This window comes from Gossypium hirsutum, chromosome D05, assembly GCF_007990345.1.
Source record: "Gossypium hirsutum isolate 1008001.06 chromosome D05, Gossypium_hirsutum_v2.1, whole genome shotgun sequence".
Classification (NCBI taxonomy): Eukaryota; Viridiplantae; Streptophyta; class Magnoliopsida; order Malvales; family Malvaceae; genus Gossypium; species Gossypium hirsutum.
In genome coordinates, this window is record NC_053441.1 from 14,594,658 (window position 1) to 14,619,427 (window position 24,770).

At 32.4% G+C, this 24,770-nt stretch overlaps 2 protein-coding genes and 1 pseudogene across 3 annotated transcripts; all 3 read right to left on the reverse strand.

Annotated features, from left to right (window-relative positions):
- Positions 1-6,282: 6,282 nt before the first annotated feature.
- Positions 6,283-7,528, reverse strand: LOC107903189 (transcription factor bHLH162). Of its 2 annotated transcripts, none has more exons than XM_016829232.2 (3): positions 7,110-7,528; positions 6,671-7,006; positions 6,283-6,578 (listed from the first exon to the last, which is right to left on the reverse strand). In XM_016829232.2, exons 1-3 carry the CDS (start codon positions 7,230-7,232, stop codon positions 6,492-6,494), a joined length of 546 nt encoding a protein of 181 aa, XP_016684721.1. In that variant the 5' UTR covers positions 7,233-7,528; the 3' UTR covers positions 6,283-6,491. The 2 variants fall into 2 exon arrangements, with proteins under 2 accessions (XP_016684721.1, XP_016684720.1); XM_016829231.2 differs by having other exon boundaries at positions 6,662-7,006.
- A 4,846-nt stretch (positions 7,529-12,374) lies between these two features.
- On the reverse strand, positions 12,375-15,930 carry LOC107905784 (serine/threonine/tyrosine-protein kinase HT1). The gene is given in 5 exon segments (XM_041093908.1): positions 12,375-12,898; positions 13,450-13,905; positions 14,064-14,444; positions 14,447-15,284; positions 15,638-15,930. Coding segments are annotated over 4 exon segments (1,500 nt in total). The 5' UTR covers positions 14,819-15,284; positions 15,638-15,930; the 3' UTR covers positions 12,375-12,607.
- A 4,491-nt stretch (positions 15,931-20,421) lies between these two features.
- On the reverse strand, positions 20,422-21,296 carry LOC107902679 (ADP,ATP carrier protein 3, mitochondrial-like; annotated as a pseudogene).
- Between the last annotated feature and the right edge of the window lie 3,474 nt (positions 21,297-24,770).

Genomic DNA, 24,770 nt, shown 5'->3' on the forward strand with positions numbered 1-24,770 from the left:
TTATTAATTTAGTGAGTATAAGTTAAATTAAATGTGAAGATAGGAAAATTTTTGAAATAGTGAATAGTGTACTAGGAATAAATATTAAAATAATTAGAATCGAAAATGAGGAATTGAAACTTCAAACTCATAAATCGAGCCAAAAATATTTCCATAAATATTTTTAGAAATATTTATAGCGTGTCATTGAGTTGGTATTAAATTTTCCTTAGAAAATTCTAACGTTTGGGTGTCAATTAATTAAAAAGGACTAAACTGAAAATAATGTAAAATTTGTTAAAAGTGATTAAATAGCTTAAGTGGTAAATAAGGAGGGACTTAAGGAATAAATGTGCCAATATGGAATAGTTGAGACGGCATAAGAGAAGAAAAATCTGGAGAAGTGATGTAATAAGGGCAAAATTGGAAATTTTGCAAAAGTTAACAAATAAAAATCTTAACTAAAAGAGTTTCTAGGCAATTCTTCATATTTCTCAGCAAAAAACGCCATTGAAGGGTCCCTCTAAGCTGGTTTTTTCATATATTTGGATCATGTAAGTTCAATTCTTGATTATTTCTTGAAATTTTTGTGTTTTTGTGACTTTTACAACTAGGTCCACTTGTTGAATTCATTAGTTTTTGATTTTATGAACGAAATTGAAAGTTGCTATGAATATGTGTTGTAAGTTTATGATGAAATAGCATGAAATGGAAGCTTTAATTTGTTTGTGAGATGATTTTATTAGGTAATTTCGATAGAAATTGATTTGTAGGACCTAATTGTGAAAAAGTTTGGAATTAAAGTCTAGTGCTAAAATTCTGATTTTGAAAGGTTATAAAGTAGTCTAAAGTGATGGAATAATGTGTTAATTGAGAAAAATCAGCTCAATTGAGAGGTTAATTGAGCAGGGATGAAATTATCATTTATTGAAAGCTTAGGGAAAAATGGTAATTAACATTATGCACTAAAAAAGTTTGGACAGCTGCAGTAGGTTAACTTTGAAAAATCATCATAAATTTTAGAAATTGAATTAGAGGATGAATAAAACATGAAATTAAAGCTTATTGAGTCTAGTTTCTCATAGAAGAAACGGTGTAAGAAATAGAATTGTAATTCATGAGATATAATAGGTTTTGTGAGACAAGGTCAGAATGAATTCGGGTTCCCCTGTTCTGACTTTGGAAAATCATTAAAATTTGTACAAAAATAATTATGAATTATAATTTATAAGCTTAGAATCCTTAATGAGTCTATTTTCATAATAAACAAACGGAAACATCGTCCAAATTTTGTACAATGAGATAATTAATTTTTAGTGAAGAAGGGTCAGAACTGTCAAACAGTGAAACAGTGAAACAAGGAAAACTTTAAAGAATAAACTGTACTTATTGGCTAAACCAAAAATTCTGAAAAATTTATGGTAAGAAGATATGTGAGTCTAGCTTCAGATAAAATTTACAGATCTTAATTTTGAGTTTTGTAACTCAAGATATAAATAATTTAGCGACTCTGACTCGGATAGACAGATTTGAATTTACTTACAAGTAAATAGTGAAAATATAGTTAATGTTATTTTAGCGTGTTATATACATTACGGATGTAAATGGAGAGGAGGAGGAGGAAAATTGGAAAATATATGAATGACTTGTGTATAAATCGGTCATATATTCAATCATAATTGATAAACGTTGAGTTAAATGGTAAATACGTGTTAGTATTAAACTTAATGATATTGAATTGTATGAGAAGTAAATGGAAATTTCTATTGCTAGTGATATGACTTGAATTAAAAGAATTATGGTGATATTGAAATGTATATTGGACTGAGAAATTGATTTGAATTGTGAACATGAGAAATTATGAATTGAATGAAAAGGAAATGAAGCATTGAATTGTTAAGACTTTGTGAATTGCATGAATATAAATTGGGTCTTGTAGGCCCTATTTATTATGAATATAATATTTAGAGGATATATTGTTAAAAATTATAAAAGCATGTTAAATAAAAAAAATTTGAAAGCTTTAATTTAGTTGAAATTTTATAATACGATTAAATACGTTTACAAGTGTATGTGTTCTGGTAATGCCTCGCATCCTATTCCGGCGACGGATACGGGTAAAGGGTGTTACAGCTGGATGGCAAACCATGTATATGTCACGTCTGAAATTTTATAGACAACTGAAACTTGTAATCTCAAAACGCCTGTTATAACTATAGAGGATTATTGTTGAATAATATTAATTTATTATATTTTAGCATTTTACTCATATTTTTGTATTTATTTATTCATGTATATGTTTAACAATAATCCTATAATAAAAAAATATGTTGAATAATAATAATACTTATATCTTTAATAATATAATACTTATAATATTTAATAATAATACAATAATAAAAATATGTTTAACAATTAAACGAGATAAAAAAGTGAGTGGAGAGATGATAATTAATTCTTGATCATTACAGTAGAAGGATGTTAATTACTAACCAATCAATAAAATAAAAGAACATTAATTAATAACTAATTATTAATTATAGTAAAGGTGTGTTATTTATTAGGGTGTTTTTTTAGTATGTTAGGGGTTAACTTTTTTAGCCAACTCCTTATTTTAACCATATGTCTAATTGGCAGGAGGGCAAGACATCAGCATCAAACATCCCAAATACAGCAGGGTTTGGAATTTATTGTGCCTTTTGCCGTGTGATATAAGGCCTTTTAAAACAGCAGTATTTTTTTTTTTGAGAAAACACTACAAATTTATTAATCAGTTAATTTGGCAAGTTTTAAAAAAGAACAGTGCCTTCATATCATCATCGTTCACCTTCAACATCATACTAGGACATGGGAAATTAAATCGAATGACATATCCTATAAGGATCAAGAGAATGAATATATATACACTATAATTAATAAAAATCATATTAAAAAGGATAAATAATAACTTTAAAATATGCTTGTAAGTTTTTTAATTGCGTTGCAAATGCACCTAATAATAGTCTTTATAGGACAGAGCTTACACTTTTTTATAAATTTTTTGTATGACTGATATTTTAACAGTCAAGTCCTTCAATATGTCAATATAAATATACTTATCATGTATGTAAATTTTCAGATTTATCTGTATCTCTATTAAATTAATTCAAAATATTTTCTTTATTACTATACATGTAACATTTTAAAGTTCTTTTACTTAAATAAATAGTTGAACATTTTTATTTTGCTTAAAACTTGGTATGCTTGTCATGCGCTTGTACATTCTACTGGAGCTTGGATGAGCTCTATATTTATTAAAGAAATGGCGGGAAATTTGGGCATGTTGATGAAGGGTTGCTAGCAATTTTCTAGCTACAGATGAATGAAAGTGAACGTTGATGATTCAGTGTTAACTTTTAAATCAAGAGCAGCCATAGGTGGAGTGCTGAGAGGATTGAATGGAAGCTGGATGGGGGGTTTTTGATATGGTGGTAGGATTATTGGATATTTTTAAGATCGAAGCTCGAGCATTACTTGAAGGTTTAAAGTTTGTTTGGGCAAAAGGGTACTGTAAGGTAGAGATTGAGAGTGATAATTCGTTATTGATAACCGTTATACAAAATGGGCTAGCAGCAAACAATAATTATAGTGAAGTTAGGCTTATTTAAGACTAGTGTCTTAAGGATTGAGAAGTAAAATTTCAGCAGATATTGGGAGAGAATAATGGGGTGGCAAATCGTATCACGAAAGAGGCCCGAGGCGAAATGGATCACTTGATTATTCATGAGGAACCACGGGAGAGTGTGAGGGGTTTATTAGATGATGATATCCATTGTGCTACATGTCCATTGTTTGATGACGATTAGTTTTGATGCAATCTTAACTTAAGATTTTATTACTTTATTTACCAAAAAAAATTCAACAAGTGAATTATTAAAATACTAATCATACAAAAAAAACTATAAAAAAAAATATAAAACTACTTTAATATTACACTAATATAAATGTATTTCTTCCGTCTATGATCCGAACCCCCTTAACCAACTTTCCAATAAAAATTGAAATTACCATTTGTACAATAAAGTTAATGGAATTTTCATTAAAACAACTAATTATCATAATAGCATGCTTTTTCTTAGGTGGGAATTTAAACAATTTCCCTTTCTTTGCTCGTAAAACTTTACTTACCCACATGAATATTCACCTTTCAAACTATCATTCATCTATTCATCATTTTGCTTTGATATTTTATAAAGTGATGTGAGAGTATAACATTTTGAAAAATAAACATTAATAAGATGGTTCTTTTATTATATTAAATATGTTGATGTGAGAAAAAGCAAATTATGTAGGTATATGGTTTCAAATGTAATATCTTCTTACATAGTTAAAAAAAAGAGGACATCTTTTGTTATAAGGTTTAAGAAAGAGATTATGAGTAATTTAAACATTGTATTAATGTCACATGTTTAAAATTTGAATGACACTTGGTATTACAGAAATTTAATGAAATTAAAAAAGTACTACGTTTAGAATTTTGGATAAAAACCAAATTTAAATATCAATCCAATACAAATACCAACTTCTAGTGTCACAGACTTAGATTGCGCAGCCCACACTAGTACTAAGGTGTTGGTGAAGCGATTTTCAAATTATAGTCAATTAGATACTAATACCTAAGGAGAAATTGATGGTACGAAACATTGATATTATCTATTTTTAATAATTTTATGCCACATCAGTAATTTCATCTTAAATTTTATTATTTTAAATCGAATTTAATTTTTTTATAATGAAAATATTGATGTGACATAAAAATCACTGTTTCATACGATCTTTTCTCAATACTTAAGTTGGTCCAAACTAATATTTTGAATGGTGGATTTACCCACCTAGGGAAAAACAATTCATGAGAATTAGATATGTGTAAATATACAAGCTTTAGTATATTTCAAGAAATCTAAGTGACAATTAATTTACGAATGTAACCTCATTTATTGGCTAACAAAAAATTAATTTAGAAATAGAGAGGTTAATGATAAGCTATAAAAGTAACATATTTTAATCTCATTCTTAATGCGTTTTTGGATGATTAATTATAAAAATTAGTGAATTTGATGCTCCTAATTCTTTAAATTCACGTTTCCATACTTAGGAGAGCATTTGGGAGCGAAAGGAGAGAAAAATGAGCCAAAATCGGGCAAATAGAGCTGTTTTTAAGATCCACACGGCCTGGGCATTTCCACATGGGCTGGCCACACGCTCATGTGCCAGCCCGTGTCAGTTTCACACCTTGCTTCCCAAATACACAGAAAAACCCAATTTTTAGGCTTTCTGGACATTCTAAAACCTATAAATACCAATTAGAAGAAGACCTAAAGGGACAATCAGAGAAGATTGAAGAAAACGCTCAAAGAACACCATCGGAATCAACTCGGAAGCGAATCTCCCTCAAGATCGAAAATCTCTATTTAATTTATTTCGAAATTTTATTTAGTTTCTTTATGTCTTGTAGTTATCCTAACTTTGAGATGTCTCTATTTAGAATTATGAACTAAATTTCCTATATACCTAGGCAAGATGAAACCTATGATAATCTTATTATTTGATTTCTGATTTACATGATAAATGCTTGATTCTTGTTCTCAATTATGTATGCTTATTTCTTGTTTTAATATTTTCGGGATATTAATTCATGTTTAATGTGCTTATTTCAGTGGAGCAAAAGTCATTATTTAAGAGTAGATCTAGCATAATTGAGCAGAGTTGCATGCAGTCCTAGAAATAGGGTAACATAAATTTATCGGATTAGAGTCAAATCTAATAGGGGAATCTATAGATCGAGTTAATGTGACGATAGAGGTTTTAATTAGAAAGAGATTTCAATTAATTAACCTAGAGTCAGTTTTTCTTACTCTCGAAAGAGATATTAGCATAATTTATGAATTTTTACGGATTAAGACATAAGTGAATAAATCATTTAATTCAGGTTCATAATAATAAGTGAAGTCTAGTTGGATTCTTTCCTAGTTATTGTCTATCTCATTGATTATCTTTGATTATTTTCCTATTTCATTCTCGGTTACGTTATTAAATAAATTAGTTTAGTAATTTTAGATTAAAACACATCACCCCAATTTGTTGACTAGATAATAAGAAGATGGTAATTGCTAGTACTTTTAGTCCTCGTGGATACGATATTCCCTACTCACCATAGCTATATTATTATTCGATTACTCACCATAGTTATACTATTATTCGATAAGTGCGCTTACCTTTGTCGTATTTATAGTTAGTTTAGTGACCATCAAGGAAGAATATATATTTAACTACAACTAACAATACTTATTAATATTGTTTAATTCTTAGTTTAATAGGAATTAAAAACATTAAAGTTCATAATACTAGATCTGGTTACTGCCCAGCGGGAAGCAGCATTGTTTGTTGACAGGTTTCTGAAATTTCATTAATAAACTAAACAGAAGATCATAAAGTGATTCAGATTGTTTACTTCATTACGCAACGCGGCTAGCTCATGCATCTGCATCATTCAGAAACTTATTTAATCTCTCTGATATCCTCCTGCCCCCCCCATGATCTGGTGCTGATTCATGCCCGATCTGCAACAATTTCTCTAAAATGTTAAACCATTAATCCTCGGTGTAATGGAAAAAAGGGTACTGATGAAAAGTGGAAGCAATACAATGGCTACCGTAAGATTTATAATATGGAACACGGTATCGTCAACAACGGAGAAACCGGCATTAACAATCTCGGCTCCTTCTTCCTGAAGAACACGAATTGTCTGAGTAAAAAGGAACCGACTGTTGGACTCTGTCGTCAACCCGATCACCAATGAAGAACCCATTTCATGAATCTGAATTTGAGGAGATTTCGGCACTTTGCCGGTCATCCTGCTTCTTGTGTTCCTCAACCTCTCTACACTCATTAAGCTATCTTTCTTTTCCTTCATTCTCTCCAAGTTTATCTGCAACTTTTTTATATAGCTTGTAGCTTCATGTAGCTGATCAGGCAGTGATTTTGATTCCTGTAAATGCATCCCACATACATAATGCAAACGCCATACAGCAAAGAAATTAATCAGAGATTTAACAAATATTTAGAAGAGAGAGAGAGAGAGAGATAAAAACCCTAGAGCTGTGACGGGGTAAGAGAGAATAGAGCTCGGAATAGAGAGCTTTCATTTGAGTTCTCCTGTTTCTCTCGATGACTTTCCTATCTGGTCTTGAGGAAACATTAGGGTTGTCGTTCATGGATTAATTAATCACTACAAACACTGAAAAAGGAAAGCTCAATCTTATTTCCCAAACAGGGGGGTAAATGTGTTTACTCAAACACATCTCTTTCTCGCGTTAAAGCCTTAAATTAAAGCTTCCCCTTATCAGAATCTCAAAGGCCACAATGAAAAGCAAAATATAGATCATGACATCGATGCCACAGAGAGGAAAATAAAGAATGGTCTGCAGACACGAATAAATGGGGCTTGCTGTAGGGTTTAATTGGACTGTCACATTGACCGTATTTTATTGTGAAAAGCTGTTGTTTGAATTCCTGCATTCAACTTTAAAAAAAAAAAACCAATTGTCCTGTTACTATGAAAATTTGACAAAAATTTTCTATATTTGAATTTCAAATTTTAGCTTGATGTAATCATCTCATATTTCCAATAACGTTAAATTCTAAAATATAAAGATAATCTCAAAGTCATTTTTATGGTTTTAATTTATTTTACTTGAAATAACAACAAAATTAAATAAATTTAATTATGTAAGTTTTTATATATTTTTCAAGTAACATTTTAACTATATATTTTAGTTATTATTATTTATGATATTACATTTTGCGTATTCCAATGAAGTGTTATTTTTTATAAAACTTTTACCATTTTGGTTAAATTTATCATTAAATCATAACAAACAACATATTTTCCTTCTTTCTTCCGCATCACTTTGATTGTAATACTCTATTTCTCCTCCATAATTTAATAGAAAGGAGATGTAAAATTAATTTATTTTAAAATAAAATATTATAAGCTTAAATCTCAACCAACTAAACCAAGTGAAATAGTATAATATATCTAATAATATAAGTAATTTTACATCACGGTAATTTTATTATTAAAAATAATCTTATATTTTATTAACCAAACACCTACAATCATTTTTTCCCCTATGCACCGTGAGCCTAATTCTCCGTTGAATCTTCACTTGAATTTTGCACATATAAGTTGAGGAGAACAATAACAATGTTAAGCAATGAGAGTAATGCCAGAAATAGTGATAAAGTAAAGGTGACAAACGGGTGGGAATTGGCGATGTCAGCTATATATGTACCCTGAGGAAAGAAGAGAATTTGGATGGTGACGAGTCTTAAGTCTCACCCCTCATGTATATAGGGACTAAATTCAGCCACATCACTAACATTTCAGTTTTGTGGTGATGACGATCCAACATATATTTCTTACAAAAGGGAAATTCTTGCTTTCAGATTTTCGTTACCTCCAGCTTTTATAAAGTTAATCAATCATTCTTAATTTTGTTTTACTATATATTTGTATTTTTTTTATATTTTTCGAATCTTTTTCGTTACTTAATTTCTTTTCTCAACTTTGAAATTATCATAGCTCAAATGAAAAGGTCAAATTCCTTCTTATATGTGATCTTTTTAAATTTTATTATAATCGATTAATTAATTAGATATAGTTAGATAAAATTATATGTGTGACTTGTGAAAATGCATTTTAAGATGGAATGACATCACACATTGTAAGATGCATTTTATTCAAATGGTGTTCTCTTTCATTACTCAAAACAACGTTCAACTGAAAGATTATAATTATGAGTATGTCATTTTATACATTAAATAGCAACAAGAATACCATGTAAATTACTGTTAATTTTTAAAAAAATAAATATTGACCTCGTTAGTAAAATGTTCTAAAATTTTATGTCAAACTAAATTATTGTTGTGGGAGGATCGTCACCTTTGAAAGTACACAACATATGATTTATATCCTGTTGAAGCTGTGTTTCAGCTACTGCAAGATTTGATCAAAACAAATTTTACTGATTGTTTTCATTTTTTTAAGCCGTTTCATTACTGTTGTTAATTTTAGGAGTTTGTTGATCATGAAATCTGGTTGCTTGATTCTAAGGGGGAATATTTTATATTCCTTCTTCTATGGATTCAAAAATACATTTCACTACACTTGCACCACCCGTTTTCAATATTGAAGGTTATCATGTTTGGACAACAAGGATGGAGGCTCATCTAAAGCTTTGGGAAGCTATGGAGGTGGACTATGAAGTTCCTTCATTACCTGCCAATCCGACTATGGTGCAAATCAAGAATCACTAGAAGAGGAAATTAAGAAAATCAAAAGCAAGAGCTACATTATTTTGTCGCCTCATCTGAAATCTTTCTCAAAATCATGACAATGAAGTCAACCTTTCAAGTTTGAAATTTTTTGAAGGAGGAGCTCATGATGATAAAAAAAAATGAAATATGGATGTTGGTAAAAAGACCTACAGAAGGAAAAGTGATTGGAGTGAAGTGGGTATTTAGAACAAGCTGAATCCATATTTTTGGTGTTGATTTTTTTGGTACTTTTGCTCCTGTTGCTAGACTAGATACAATCAAGTTGTTGCTTGCTGTGGCCGCACAAAAGGGCTGGAAAGTCTATCAATTTGATGTTAAATCAGCATTCTTGAATGACTTCTTGGAGGAAGAAAACGTTAAGCAACCTAATGGTTTTGCTATGAAAGGGAAAGAAAATGATATGTATTTGGTCAAGAGGACCTTGTATGGCTTGAAATAGGTACCAAGAGTGTGGTACAACAGAACTGATGAGCACTTAATGCAATTAGGATTCAAAAGAAGTTCCAATGAAGCTACCCTCTATATCAAAGGTGATGAAATTGATTTTGTTGTTGTTTATTTATATGTGGATGATTTGCTGGTCACAGGAAACAATAAAGAACTTGCGAGAAAGTTAAAAAAAAAATGGAGTAAACTTTCGAGATGACGGATTTGAGAGAAATGGCTTACTTTCTAGGAATGATAATAAAACAGAAAAATGAAGAAGTGGTCATTTGTTAGAAGAAGTATGCTAAGGAAATTCTAAAAAAAATTCAGAATGGGCAAAATGCAAGAGTGTAGTTACTCCAAAAAGGAAAAGTTGAAAAAGTCCATGAAATCTTCTACAAAAGTTTAATTGGTTGTCTGATGTATATAACGACTTCAAGGCCTGATATCTTATATTTTGTAAACCTATTATCCATATTTATGAATTGTGCAAATGAAACACATCTTACAGTTGCTAAAAGAGTCGTTAGATATGTAAGAGGGACATTGGATAATAGAATTAAATTTTGTGCAAATCAGGATTATGTTTTGCAAGGCTATTTAGATAGTGATTGGGGAGGTTTACTTGATGATTTGAAAAATTCAGGTTATTGTTTCAAGTTTTGGTTCGGATGTGTTCTCACGGTGCTGCAAAAAGCAGCATAATACAGTGGCACATTAACCTACAGCAAAAGTTGAATTTATTGCAATTAATGTTGCTGTCAATCAAACTTTGTGGTTAAGAAAAGTTTTAATAGATTTGAATCTAAAGCAAAAATGATGCACAAAAATGTTCATTGAAGCACTTCAATATCAAATTATTTTATCTTAGAGAAGTGCATAAGGAAGGTTCAGTTGGTTAAAAATATTGCAAATCCCTTCCTTACTAAGAAGCAGAGAAAAACTTGTTTACAACAACCAAAGTAAAGAGTGTCTAAGTTGTGCTTCAGCTACTGCAAGATGTGGTCAAAATAAATTTTACTGATTTTTCTTAATTTTTAAATCGTTTTATTATTATTGTTGATTTTAGAAATTTGTTGATCATAGAAGATGACAATTGCTTAATTTTAGGATGTAATTATATTCTTTTTCATGCATTTAAACAACATTAAAAAATTGAGTTTACCAACAAATCAAAATTCAAACACGTCTCCTACCAATAAGTGATCATAGGTCCACGTATAATCTATGGGAGGATTAGGAGCTGATCCCTCGCTGTAATTAATTCCCCTCTTTATTCTAGTTACCTCAACTATCGAAATGCATTTATTCCCCGTTGAATATCCATTCACAACCAATAATCTTTAAAATCTGAGCTACTAGTGTTATTCCTAGGATGTTACACCTTCCTAATAAAGATCTGACATCGTTACATATGATTGTAAGCCAGCAATCTTGTTGGAGGCCAAGACAGTTAATACTTTAGTTCTAGAGAAAACTACCCCACAAGACTGTCCATGGTCGTCTATAAAATCAATGCCAAAGTCCCCGCTATACAAGTTGTTGAGCAATTTATCCAATTGAAAAATATGGGGTTCAGTCTCTGATATTTTTCTAAAGGACACAGGAAAACCTCCGATTCCAATTTTTGGCGAATACATTGTTGCCAAAGAAGCGGGCAAGACCCTTTCAAAGTGTTCTTTGAAATCCAATCTGGAAAAACAAAGCTGGAGACGCTCAGCAGAGAGAAAAAAAGTTCTACTCAAGGGAGAGGGGCGGGGATGGAGAAAATCGACCTTATGAGTGGCGATTTGTAATATTATTTTTAAACCATAAATCGGGTTGGTTCAGCCTCTGATTGTGACAAACATCAGCACTGTCAGCTGTCAAGCGCAGGTGAATGGTGACAAAACAAGAGAGGTCTCAGACAAGGGAATCATCTTTATTCTTGCTCAAAATTCGCTTCCCTTAACACTTCTGAAAACCGAAGCAACGGAGATTCCTGGTATGAAAATTAGCAGGAATACTCTGGTAATATCACAGTTTGTCTTTGCTGCTGATGATGTTTACATTCTTTTCAGATCTAATGTCATACTTGATACTTGGCACAAGAGCTTTCAGGTTGCCACCCAAAGTCCCAAAAACAATGATCTTAAAAAAATGGTACAAGATCTATACGACACTCAAGGATCCTCGTTTAAAACTCAACGACAGTGCTCATTAATGATATTTACGAGTAGTAAATTGATGATGCCACGTTAGCAAGACACATCATCGAAATCCTTTGGAAGGATTTTCTTTTTATTATTGATTTTACCTGTTTGTTTGTTATTAACAAAAGAGATGAAAGCCAGTAGTACAGACAGATGGGCCACACTGAAATTTTCCAACGAGATATGAGGTTTTGATTCCCAAAACCCAACAGGAACGGGTCAAAATGAAACACATTGACATTGATATCCTAATTTAAAACCACGTCTGTTACATTGTACCTATACAACATTACAACATGGGTCACATTCAATGATATTGTTTTTTCTAATAAATACAAAAAATCCCACCTAAATTAAGAGATATTTCGGTAAAGATATTACAACAAAAAGGGTCCATAATTACATAAACAGACATCTGATTTTTTTGGTTATATTTCAACAATTTTTTAAAACTTTCTGCTCGAAATAATGATCATTCGTTTTATAATGACAAAAAGAAACACACATGCACGCCATTGCCTACCAATCTATTTCATTCAATAAGGTACAAATAAAGAAGCTTAAGACAACGAACCTTTTAATTACAATTGACCCGGTGACACTACAAATGTCGGGTCAGTCAAAATAAAAATTCATGAGAACTTAGGTTTAGGCATAGGTGAAGAAGCATAGGCGTGAAAGTGCGGGTTGTGCGTTGGACTAAGCTTTTGAACCCAATGAAGCAGCCCTTTCTTATGATCTTGGCAATTTGGGTTCGGTACCCAATCCAGTGTTCCATCACGATTGAGTGACGACTCAAATTGCTCCAACACCTTCACTATCTGCCAAAACTCAGGCCTCTTCTCCGGGTTTAATGACCAACATTGCTCAATTAAAGCTCGCATTGCGGGTGGACAGTCTTTGGGAATAGCAGGTCTCAGATTCTAACAAGAATAAAAGAGTTCTGATATCAGAATTACAGATATATAATCATCATATAAAAAGCTTCTCAATTGAACTTAAGATTAACAAGTGTTGCAAATCATTCCGAAAGATGTCACAATTATAATTCAAGTAGGATATCTGCTAATAGCCATGTCCTTCCAAAGATGGAAAACCTTCATATTCAGTAACTATTGTTATCTCAAAATGGTGTTAGATTAGCCGATATTGAATGGCCGAAAGTAAGAATGTAATGTTTGAATAGGCTGTTAGAGACACTCAAGCAAGATGACATGGCTTCTTAGTGGTATACCATTATAGACCAAATAATTCCATTCATGTGATTAGAATCTTCAGTGTTATACCATATATAGAATGCAGTCTTAAATTCGACTGTAAAGATTTTCAATGCAGTCTTATGCTATATTTTGCGCACCAAGGGTGTGGAAGTTCATTCACAAGAAAAAAACTTTATATGCAAAGACCTAAATGAACTGAATCATGCATATAACTATATATATATATCCTAGAAGCATTAGATTTGGGGACATACCTTGTTCACAACTGCAAAAGCAGCTTGGATAGGATTCATATCCTCGTATGGGATTGTTCCGGCAACTAGTTCCCACAACATCAGTCCAAAGCTATACACATCCACCTTCCTTCCATACGATTTCCTTTTGATCATCTCAGGTGCCATCCAACGATAAGTCCCAGGGTCATCTGCCAGTAGATCACAATATGCCTCCTCACAAGCTATACCAAAATCAGCAATTTTCATGTGGAAGTCCTGATCAATAAGAACGTTCTCTGGTTTAAGATCGCGATGAATGACTCCTTGAGAATGAATGTATTCCATTCCACGAGCAACTTCGAGAGCAATAACAATTAACTTTTTCAATGGAAGAGACTTATGATCAAGCTTGTGCAAGTAGGCCCTTAATGAGCCCTCTGATAAATACTCTGTTATAACACAATAAACCGGTGGCTTTCTACATGCTGCTATAAACTGGTTATCAGATCAAGAGATAAAGTGAGAATCGAAACATGCGGTGCGAGCAACAAGCAAAAAAAATACTCTACTCAAGAATCATTCAAAGCAATTCTATACCTGAACAAGAAACATATAGGGAAAGGGAAACATGAAAAGAAAGAAGAATGAAATACCTTTATAACGTTCTGATGGTGGAGTCGAGATAAAAGATTAACCTCTCTATCGAACTGTTTCTCTAACCTAGTAGCCAAGTCTCCATTGTCATCATCCGGTACCCTAATAATCTTAACTGCAACAGCTTCCTCCTTATATATGCCATGATAAAGCCTGCTATGCGCACCGTGTGCAAATCTAAGCCCGAGAAATAGCTGGGAAAGATCAACCGTGTGTTCATCAGCTGCATCTACCGCGTTAACCCGTCCTCCAGCATGGTCAAAATACTTGGTCCAAGCTGATTCTTTCATGCCCTTTGACCTATCTGAAACCTTCAAGGAACCCAAGTGCCTAAGGGGGCTTGAAATGGAAGACGGTGCAGGTGAACCGGATCGTTTTGTCTGGTGGATTCCTTGTGGAAAAACTTGCCCACACGTCGCTTCTCAGATTCTTTCCTTTGAGGATGTGGGGTTGAGGATCTCCTCCTCTCAGACTTTGCTTCCTTGAAAGTATCCGGCAGAACAGTCTGAGGGACAGGGGATACAGATCTTTGTTTGTTGGTGATCGGATTTGGCTGAATCTGTGGATCATTATGAACTGGTTTCTGAATAGAAGAAGCCACAGTTGACCTGGGTTTCGATCCTAAACTCCGGTCCTGGTTCCTGGCTGATTGTAAATTCAAAGGGAAAGAGCCCAATCTAGATGAGTCCAATCTATGGCAAACAGTGTGAGAGAACTTTGTTCTCCTGATCCAAGAATTTGCCTCTTCTGACATTTCTTATTTTCCCTGTAATTCACTCCAAATACTTGAAAACACTACAAAATCTCAAACCCAGAGCTTCCTTCTTCTTTTTTCCTTTCTTTTTGTCTTCCCTCGTTTACTTTCCTCTCTTCTTCGGAGAAGGGACAATCAAGAGATTGTTCCTGAAATAATTACTCCGAAACTAAAATTTCCAAGCTCATCAACAATTGACCACTGAAAAGAAAAATCAAACTTTGGTCTCATTGGAAATCGAGAAACCAATCAAAGCCAAGAAGAAGAACCATCGAGAACGGGACTCTGATCAGCCAAGATCTCTTCTCCATTTTCTTTTTTCTTTTGGAAAAGAGATAGAGATAAAGATAATCACTTGAAACCCATCCCCGATTGAAGGCCTTTTCTTTCAATCTATCAATTTTTTTTTTTTTGAAAATTTCTCTCTTTAGGCTTTAAAAGTCAAAACACCACCTTCCGCGAATGCCTGGAAAATCCCACAGACCAAATAAACAAGTCATTAATCCAACAAAAATAAATAAATTTAAAAGTAAAACAAAAAATATATATATATACATACTTCATTTTATTATAGAAAATAAAGAAAAACCCATGATTACAACCCCCGTTAAGGCATTAAGAAAAACAATCATTTATGTCAAAAAAACAATTATAAACCCCATTTAAAAAATAAAAATAGAAAAACCCAGATTCACACATGATAAGATAAGCATAAAGCAAATTAAAAAGAAAAAAGAAAAAGAGGAACAAACTCAAAGTACTAAGAGCAGTACATATGATAACATAAACCAAAAAAGCATCCAAAGACAAGATCTTTACCATGAAGCTAAGAAGTACGTGGCTAATTAACGCAAGGTGGCATTTTTTCTGGGAGGGTTCTTTTTCTCTTTCTTTCTTTCTTTCTTTCTTTCAAGTTCTAACCTTTTTTTCTTTCTTTTAACAAACCAAAGACGGGATCTTTTTGTGGGTAGATAAGAGGGGAAGCAACAGCACCAAAGTTAAAACCCCAAAAATAATAAACAAAATAAAAATCTAGGAATTCACCTCCCCTGCAAAAGGGAAGTTTGGGGAAGGTATACGTATCGTATACGGAGATGGTTTTGGGACCGTAGATTCCGTGGACCCGATATTTTCGGTTGAATGAATACTGGAAGCAGTGGAGCCCAGTTGAGAGAGCAATGCTCCAGTGTGTGTGAGGACCACAAAACAGGAAAGTCAATATTTAAAAGGTGGAGCCTTTTTGATTTTTCAAAAAAAAATTATTTATTTTTTTCTTAAAGAAAGTATGGTGGAGAAATAAAGTGTCGCTTTCACGAAGAATGTGTATTATGAAATTTTTATAATAATTTATTACAGAGGCAACGGCAAAAGTAAAAGCTACAGATTTTCGAAACCCAAAAAAGAAAAGAATACGGATGGGTGTTCGATGGTACGGTCCGCACGGATTTGTTGTGGTAAGTTTTTGGTGGCCACTACCTTCTTGTTGTATACTTATATATATATTTGTATATGAAAATTACAAGAGTTAAATTTTATAAATAGATTATCTGTAACGGTATGATAAGTTTAACCAATAACATTTTTTTAAAAATAAAACATATTCCATTTTATGGTTAAAATATGTATTTAGTCCTTATATTTCTATGAGATTTGAGATTTAGCCTTTATACTTTTAAAAGATAAAAATTTAATCTTTTTACTTTCTCAATTTAAAAATCATATTCTTATTGTTATTGTTGTTGGTAGTTAGTTAAAATCTATCAACTTATCTCATGCTTATTTTCCATTAATCATATGTCACGTTATATGGGGACAAACTAATTAATTGGTAAGTCGATAAATTTTGACGAAAAATAATAACAATGTTAATGATGTAGGAAAACTGAATTTTTAACTGATTAAAGTCCAAAATTTTATAAAAGCATAAAGACTAACAACACATTTAAAATTTTTTTTTTAAAATTTTTAGAGAAAAGTTGTGAATGTATATATTAAAAAAATTGTGTTTGTGGAAGTTATGTAGTTGGATTTTTGGTATTTGTTTTTTAAGATTCTTTTGTCTTTTTATCCAAATTTGATCGAGTCTTTATTTCACCTTTGCATGTGATAAAGTTAGGTAAAGGGAAACAAATTAGAATGATGAGATCATGGTATACCCCTTTATGAAATAACTATGTTATATATAAATGAATTGTGTTTTAGTTGAAATGGTGTAGTTTTAGTTCAGCTCTATTATTTTAATGTTTTTTTTAAAATTTATAAAAATATAATTTTTTGTACAATAAAATTGAAATTCAATTAATGGATGTTATACATAAATCACTGATTTAGGAATTAAAAATGCGAAATCAGCGTGAGAATACTTGATCTCATCCTATAATAAGGTTATATTTTAGGTGTAATAAAAGAATCCTATAATTATTATTATAATATATTTTGAATATTATGAGCATATTTCTGTGTTTTGAAGTGACGAAGCTACATCAATATTAGATAAATTGAAATATAAAAAAAAAATTAGTCACTTTTGTTTGCCTCACGTTACATTTTTGTTACTTATGTTTGAAATATTACGTTTTAGTCACTTATGTTATTATTTTGTTACGAAATGATCATTCTTTCGTTAAATTCCGTTATCTCCCTAATGGTAATCCTACGTGGCAGTCCAACTAGATTTTAAGTACCAACTTGGATTTTCTAATGGGACGAGAATAGATTTTTAATTAAATAAATTTAATTAATTAAAAATTTTAAACCCTAAATCTTAGTTAAAAAACCATTCATCTCCCCCTTTTTTAGTTTTCTTTTTCAATTGACTGAGAAAACTATTATCATCAGAATTTTTTATTCACGTACAAAAACAAAAGAGGATTTAATGGAGGGTCCAGGTATATGTCTTCTCACCAACAAATTTATGTTCTAAGACTTAAAATTAAGTGGTTGTCGACAAATAAGAAGATGTAATCGTTTTTGTTCCTAATCATTGTATTTTCCAATTCTTCACAATCTTGAATAATTGGTTTCTCAATCCGATTTTTTTTTATCTGAATCGGCTTGTTTGTTCATAATCCCCTTGTGGGTATCCCTTTTCTGCTACTTAATACGCTTCTTTTAGTTGTTAATATTGATTATTTTAAGTTGGAAATTTTGTAGGAACTCATATTTTTCTAAATAATCATACAGTTAACCCTGCAAATGAATATTTGTATCCTTAGTAAAAATTCAAAAATTATACTCATGCGAAACTCAAGGCTGGCCATGGATCCTATCATTCAAGCTAAACATCTCGGCATGATCTGATTTGCAAGGCCCCATTATACTATCTGCTGTTATATCCAAATAACAAGAATTATGTCCTGTATCTTTTTATTTTTCAGTCTTCAAGCAAAGTCATCAAAATACCAACTAGAGATATATCGATAACTAATACCATAGCTTAACTTCATTATGACAACTTACAACTAATGATTGCTAATAGTATACCTGATTATCCATGCAGGCTTGGAGGTAATGTTTGCTGATCTTGGTCACTTCTCTTATGCTGCAATTCAGGTAACTTAACACTAATACTTTGTAAAATTTGATTTGATAGTTACTGATTAAATTTGAGTTGAAAGTCGGCTACTAAATTGAAATTTAACCTTTGTCTTGCTGTAGACTGCTTTCACCTTTCTGGTTTATTTATCCAGCTCTTATATTGGCATATATGGGTCAAGTTGCTTATTTGTCTCAACATCATCATACGAGTTATCACATCAGCAAAGACAGGAGATGTCAATGCATGTTCTTATAAAGATAAATTTCGTTTCAGCCATGACATTGAAGCCTTTATGGCTCAGGTATTTGAATACCCATTTTTTGACTTATAATTTGATCAAATTTTGCTAATTGGGTTTTTTAACTGGAAAGTAAAGAAGTTGGTAGATAATGAGGAAGATGAAGTTGGATTTCATTTGATAGACTAAGTGAAGCATATATTGAACTTTCAGATGTGAAATGGTCTCAGTCATCCTTTCTGAGTTCAGAGCTCTCTACATTCCATGTGACATCTATCTTGTTTTCAGGACTGCAAGGAATTTCAAGGCGAGCTTTTTGGAATCTGCAATCTGTTTCGCGATCTTTCAGATAAGCTTTTCACAAGTGAAATTCTTGAATTACATGAAAAGCAAGGGCAACAGCACACAGAACACCATAGTGATAAGCAGGAGCTAACCAGTCTAGGCTCCTTTCCAACTCCGGCAGAAGGAATTGAAACATTTTCTTCAGTGTCCAAGAATTTGCATCCTAGTGACATAGAGATTGCTACTACTGATAAACCAGTTCTTGAGGACTTAGGTATGTTCATTTTGCTATGAATGTTTTCCTCTCCTTTGTTTGTGTTTACATTTAGTCGATGGCCTAGTGTTCCATTTGTATTTTTTTATATCATTCTTTTCACGTGGCAAAGAGACAAAAGCTGAACTGGTTATATATATATTTGAGTTGACATGCAATTTGACTTTCTGTTCTGTGTTGTTTTAACAAGCCAACTAATAAAATATGCTGTAGCATATGTTTGTTCAAATTGATGGGGAAAGGGAGCTCTTAAATCAATTGACTCTAGGAGATCTCATTCTATTTATCTTCAGGTATCTTGTATGCCCATCGTAATAAAGATATTATCAACAGTAGACCTCGGATACAACAGAAAATAATAGTCCTTACTGGCGATAATAACCTGAGAATAGACACAAATGCTTCATGGAAGAAGAAAATAGATGGGGAGGAAAATGTCGTCTCAACTAGAGACAGGAAAAAGATTCAGTATGGTCGGCTGGCGCAGTTCAAGGGCATGAGAGTGGTTGAGTTTAGTAAGTGGGTACTCTCTGCAACTTCTTCATATAGGGAGAGTTTGCTTAGGAATTACAAAAGAAGAACACAGGAGGCATGAAATGATTGAACTGTGTGTTGTGTCTAAACTCTGTATTTCTTTTAACCCCTTTTTTAAGTGATAGGTCTAACCCGATCTGTGTATAGTACATCCGAAGTTTTTAGAATATGAACTCAGGTTTAATCTAATTAGTTCATATAACCACCCTTAAGTGGTGATATCTACTAAGTTTGGGACTCAAATCCCAGTATCTATTGTCTTCGTTGTGCATTAAAGAATAGGTTTAGAAACGGCAGGGCTAGTTGTACAACTGGCGTGGCCAACAAGAATGTAGATGTATATTATATTGAATAATGTATTTAATTCACCTGTAATTTTTCCATCACATGCTGCTTTTACTATTATTATTTTGATAATCTTTTATTAAATGACTAATATATTTTTTATCAAATGATTATTATTTTGTTAATCTTTTTATCTTTTCATATTTTTATATAGTTTTTAAATAAAAAAATAAAAAATAGCATGTGTAAAGATTGAACCCATGTTTAATTACATCAATAGTCATTCTTAAGTAAATAAAGAAGTTTTTTAACATAAAATGTTTTCTTTTACCAAATTTGTGTATCCTAATTACTGGGAACGGGGACTATCATAAGCACTTTGTCCTTCCAAAATTATTTGAACTTGGAACGCTAGATCATTCTTTAAGGTAGTAGAATCACCTTTCACATTAGTCGCCACCAGATCCATATTTTTTCCCAATGAAAAGGACTTGCGGCTTTTCATAGCCAGCAAGCACACCAGCCCCTGCAACTGCACGAATAATGTTTGCACCAGCACCCTTGAACAGCAATTTGACACCTTCATTCTTGATGATTTGAGAAAATGCTACCATCGAGCTCTTGTATTTCACTGCTTCTCCAGAAGTCATCATCATTCTTCTACGTACAATATCAATTGGATAATATGCCAGTCCAGCACCTATTATGATACCCCAACCCAACAAGAAACTTGCCAAGAAACTATCTTGTAAATGCCAAATACACGCACATATTCAGGTTCTAAGTTTCAACAATTAAAACTCCACATGGTTGTGAGGGCAAGTAAACAAATGCTTACCTGCAATCCAGCAACCAAAACAATAGGCTTTAAAGAATCATACATTTTAAAGTAAAGTCCACGGTAAACAATAATTCCAACACATGAGATGTTGAATCATCGGTAAAGACCAGCAATACCATCAGATTGGATGGTCTTCTTGTAGACATCAACTAAACCATTAAACTGCTTCTGATCACCCTTTTTAGCAGCCTTGTTATCATTAGCCAAACGTGTACGAGCATAATCCAGAGAGTAAACGAAAAGAAGTGATGAAGCACCAGCAATACCACCAGATGCCAAGTTCCCTACAAACCATTTCCAGTAGCCATCTCTGTCCTTTTTGAAGTTGAACATCCTCTTGAAATAATCCTTGAATGCAAAGTTCAAAGGCTGCACATTTTGTGCAACCCTAATAGACCCAAACTTGTACCCAGCAACAAAAGGCTGCACATTTTTTAACATAGAAGAACCAGTAGTTGAATATCTAACATGTCCAATAGCCATTTCTCAAGTAATTGTTCAATAGTTTAACATTTCAAAAAAATTATTGTTTCAAACCCTCAATTAAGACAAAATGTATATTCTAACTATTGTTAACATGATTCAACAACCCTTCTAAAAAGATATATTCTTTGTTCACAAAATAGATTTTCTTTTGAAAGGTAATTTGACCCTAAAATTTACTGTCAGGTTTGAGCTTTGTTGGGTTAAGGGTGGTTGGCTTGATGTGTTATCCATTGAAGTGGCTTGGTTCAAAATTTACAGGCTCGATGATTGGCTTGCCATTTGGTTACCCCTAACAATCCCTTTGCAAGTCATTGTATTATGGCCTGGTTTGCCACATTTGGTGCAATTAGCTTGCTGTCCTGTCTTGCTTAATTTTGGTCAACTCTTTCTTACTTCATCTATTTCCTTCCTTCTTGTTTGTTTAGGTCTTCCTGGGGGCCTTTTAATTATGGGAGGAAGAATGGGTTCCATGTCCCTTACATGTTCCCATTGCATAGGACCTATACACAAAAATTTAAATATGTCAAACACATTTTATAAATAAGTAATATTTCATAAAGGTTTAGGGTTTTAGGGCTATTACCTTTTATAGGGTTAATCAAGTGGCAGTAAATAGTCAACTAGGTAGTGATAGTATAACATGTATTTACATAAGTTTCAGGGCTCACAGTAAATAATTGCATGCAAGAAACAACATGCTTACATGGGATTCCTGACAAGTCTCATTTTCTGCATGAACAGGAGGAGTTGAGGAGGTCAACCACATGCTTGTTGCCTAATCCACAATCTACCTCATACTTCTCATTTCCAGCATATATCGACCATATACTATAAACAAAGTAACATTTTAAAGTTAAAACTTCTCCATCCAAGTAACAGAATTCAAGCTAAGTAAAAAAGAGTTAGCAAAACTTACTTATTAGACTGACTAACAATTTCAGACAACTTCTTCTATATCCTTGGACATAAAAGTCCAGGATACTTCTCAGCAGCCTCTCTCATAGAAACCAACCTAGTCATGATTTTTCTTCTAATTATTTCTAAAATCGTTAGGATGGGTTTATCTCTAGCTTCTAAAATGATCTGCAAGGAGAGCAAGTCTTTAAATAACTCCAACAACAATTATACAATATGAAGTGATAAATAGTCAGATTTAAAAAATAAATTTTAACCTTGTTGAAACATTCATTGTTGTTGTTCAGTAGTAGATCAGATTTGCATCTGGTTGAGAAGTGGGATCTTGACTAAGTTCTTGGATCCTTGTCATGCAGCCAAGCCTCAGTAGATTTTGACAGTGACCTCATTTTAAACATTGCTTCTTCAAATTGTATTGGAAAAGTTACTTTAGCAGCTTTCCAGTAAGTAAGACGCATAACTTGGCCTTTAAATCCTTCCATATTTTTAAAATTATTGTAAAGATGTTTGGCACAATTTCTTGCTTCAGCGTTAGGGAACAACAAAGAAATCACTTTTATTAAACCCTGTAAAATAATTAAAACAACATGCTAAGCAATCGTTTTTATATAAACAATTTAGCATATACTATGACTTTATAGTACCTTTTGTTTGTCAGATATGAAGCATATATTGTAGGAGATTTCAATTTTCAAATCCCTCTGTAATAACTCGAGGAACCAAAACCATGATTGTTTATTTTCACTCCCAACTGCAGCAAAAGCCACTGGATATATACAATGGCATCAACCCCAATAGCAGCAAGCAAATGTCCACCATAATATCCCTTCAGCCAACACCCATCTAACCCTATAATTCTCCTACAACTAGTTAACCAACCTGATTTGCATGCTTCAAGGCATATATAAAGCCTCTAAAATAGCCTACAGTCTAATTTACAGATGGTTGTTGTACTAGGGTTGCTTCTTCTTAACTCAAGTAAATAATCATATATATTGGCATATTGGGCTTTGTGATTCCCTTGAACTAGTTCCAGAGCTCTAATCTTAGCCCTCATACATTTAGTCTGTGACACAATTGTTCCAAAATCCACCCTAATATCATTTTGTAAGGATGTTAAGGAATAATTGTGATCAACTTGAAATTTGTGTAAATAATGTCTAGCCATCCACTTTGAAGTAATATTCTTATTTTTCATTACATTGCCACACTTATGGTGGTTGACTAAGGTCTTAATTTGTCAACTCCCATCCATTGGATCCTTGGGATTTAATTTGGATGCCCATAACGTCCGTAGACAACTAGGTACACAGACTGCTTTCACCCTAAGCTTGTCATTCCTAGTTAGTTTGGTTACTACCCTATTTATCCTCCCATACTGTTTAACTGCATCTTTTAAAATGTCTCTACTAGGGAAAACCAAACCCTTTATCAGTATAGGGTTCTTCATATCAGTTTGAGGATTGAATAGATGGTACTTTTTATTCCCATATTTATTATAATCCATGTCATTATTCAAATCATCATCACTGTTACTACCAAAATCATCTTCTAAACTCTAAAAAATTGAACCCAGTAAGTGGTCTAACTCCTTCTGTATCATTTCACCTACTAGTTCAACCTCTGGTTCATCTACCCTATCACCATCAGACTCAAAAGAATCAAAATAAGAAGTACCTGACTCATAAACTTTATATGAACTATCATCTGAGTCAGACGCTTCTCCTCCAAAATCTCCCCCTAAAGTATTTTGTTCAACTTCAAACCCTAAACCAAAAAAGGAAAATAAAACATTATATTAGTATCAACAAATTGCACAGCAATTCAAACCTGGAAAAACATTATCTCAACTTTAGTTCAATTTCAAACAACATCACTAATGAATTTATGAACATTCTAGGACATTCGGACAACAGTCCATATTCACATTTGGACAGCATTAAAATACATAATCTAAAACATGAAAACAGTAATCATTGTTCACATCTTGACACCTGAGTTAAAATGAAAAGCTGAACATATACATTTGCATCAAACTACACCTGAGTTAAAATTAAAGTCTATGTTTTGGGAGACAGCAACATAATTACTTTTCGTCTCTTCAAGAAAGTTAAACATAACACATTTAAAAGAAAAAAGAAAACACCATATTCAGATATAAAAACAAGTACTAAACTATTTTTGAATAACTACAGTATAAATTTTTTTAACCTTTCTCCTTTTTTTGAGAGAGAAATTTAAACCTTAATTTACTTGTATTGGAACTAATATTAATTTGAATGGAACATGCTAAACACAGAGACATGGAAATAATGACATTGGGTATAATATAAATTATACAAACTTCAACAACAAAGATTTTAGGTTAACCTTAGGAGCAAATTCATCCCTCTGTTATAAAAGCGAGCAATTTAGTCTTACATTTAATTTCAAAGCAGAAAAGGGATACCCATAAGGGGATTATGAACAAACAAGCCGATTCAGATAAGAAAAAATCAGATTGAGAAACCAATTATTCAAGAACGTGAAGAATTGGAAAATACAATGATTAGGAAC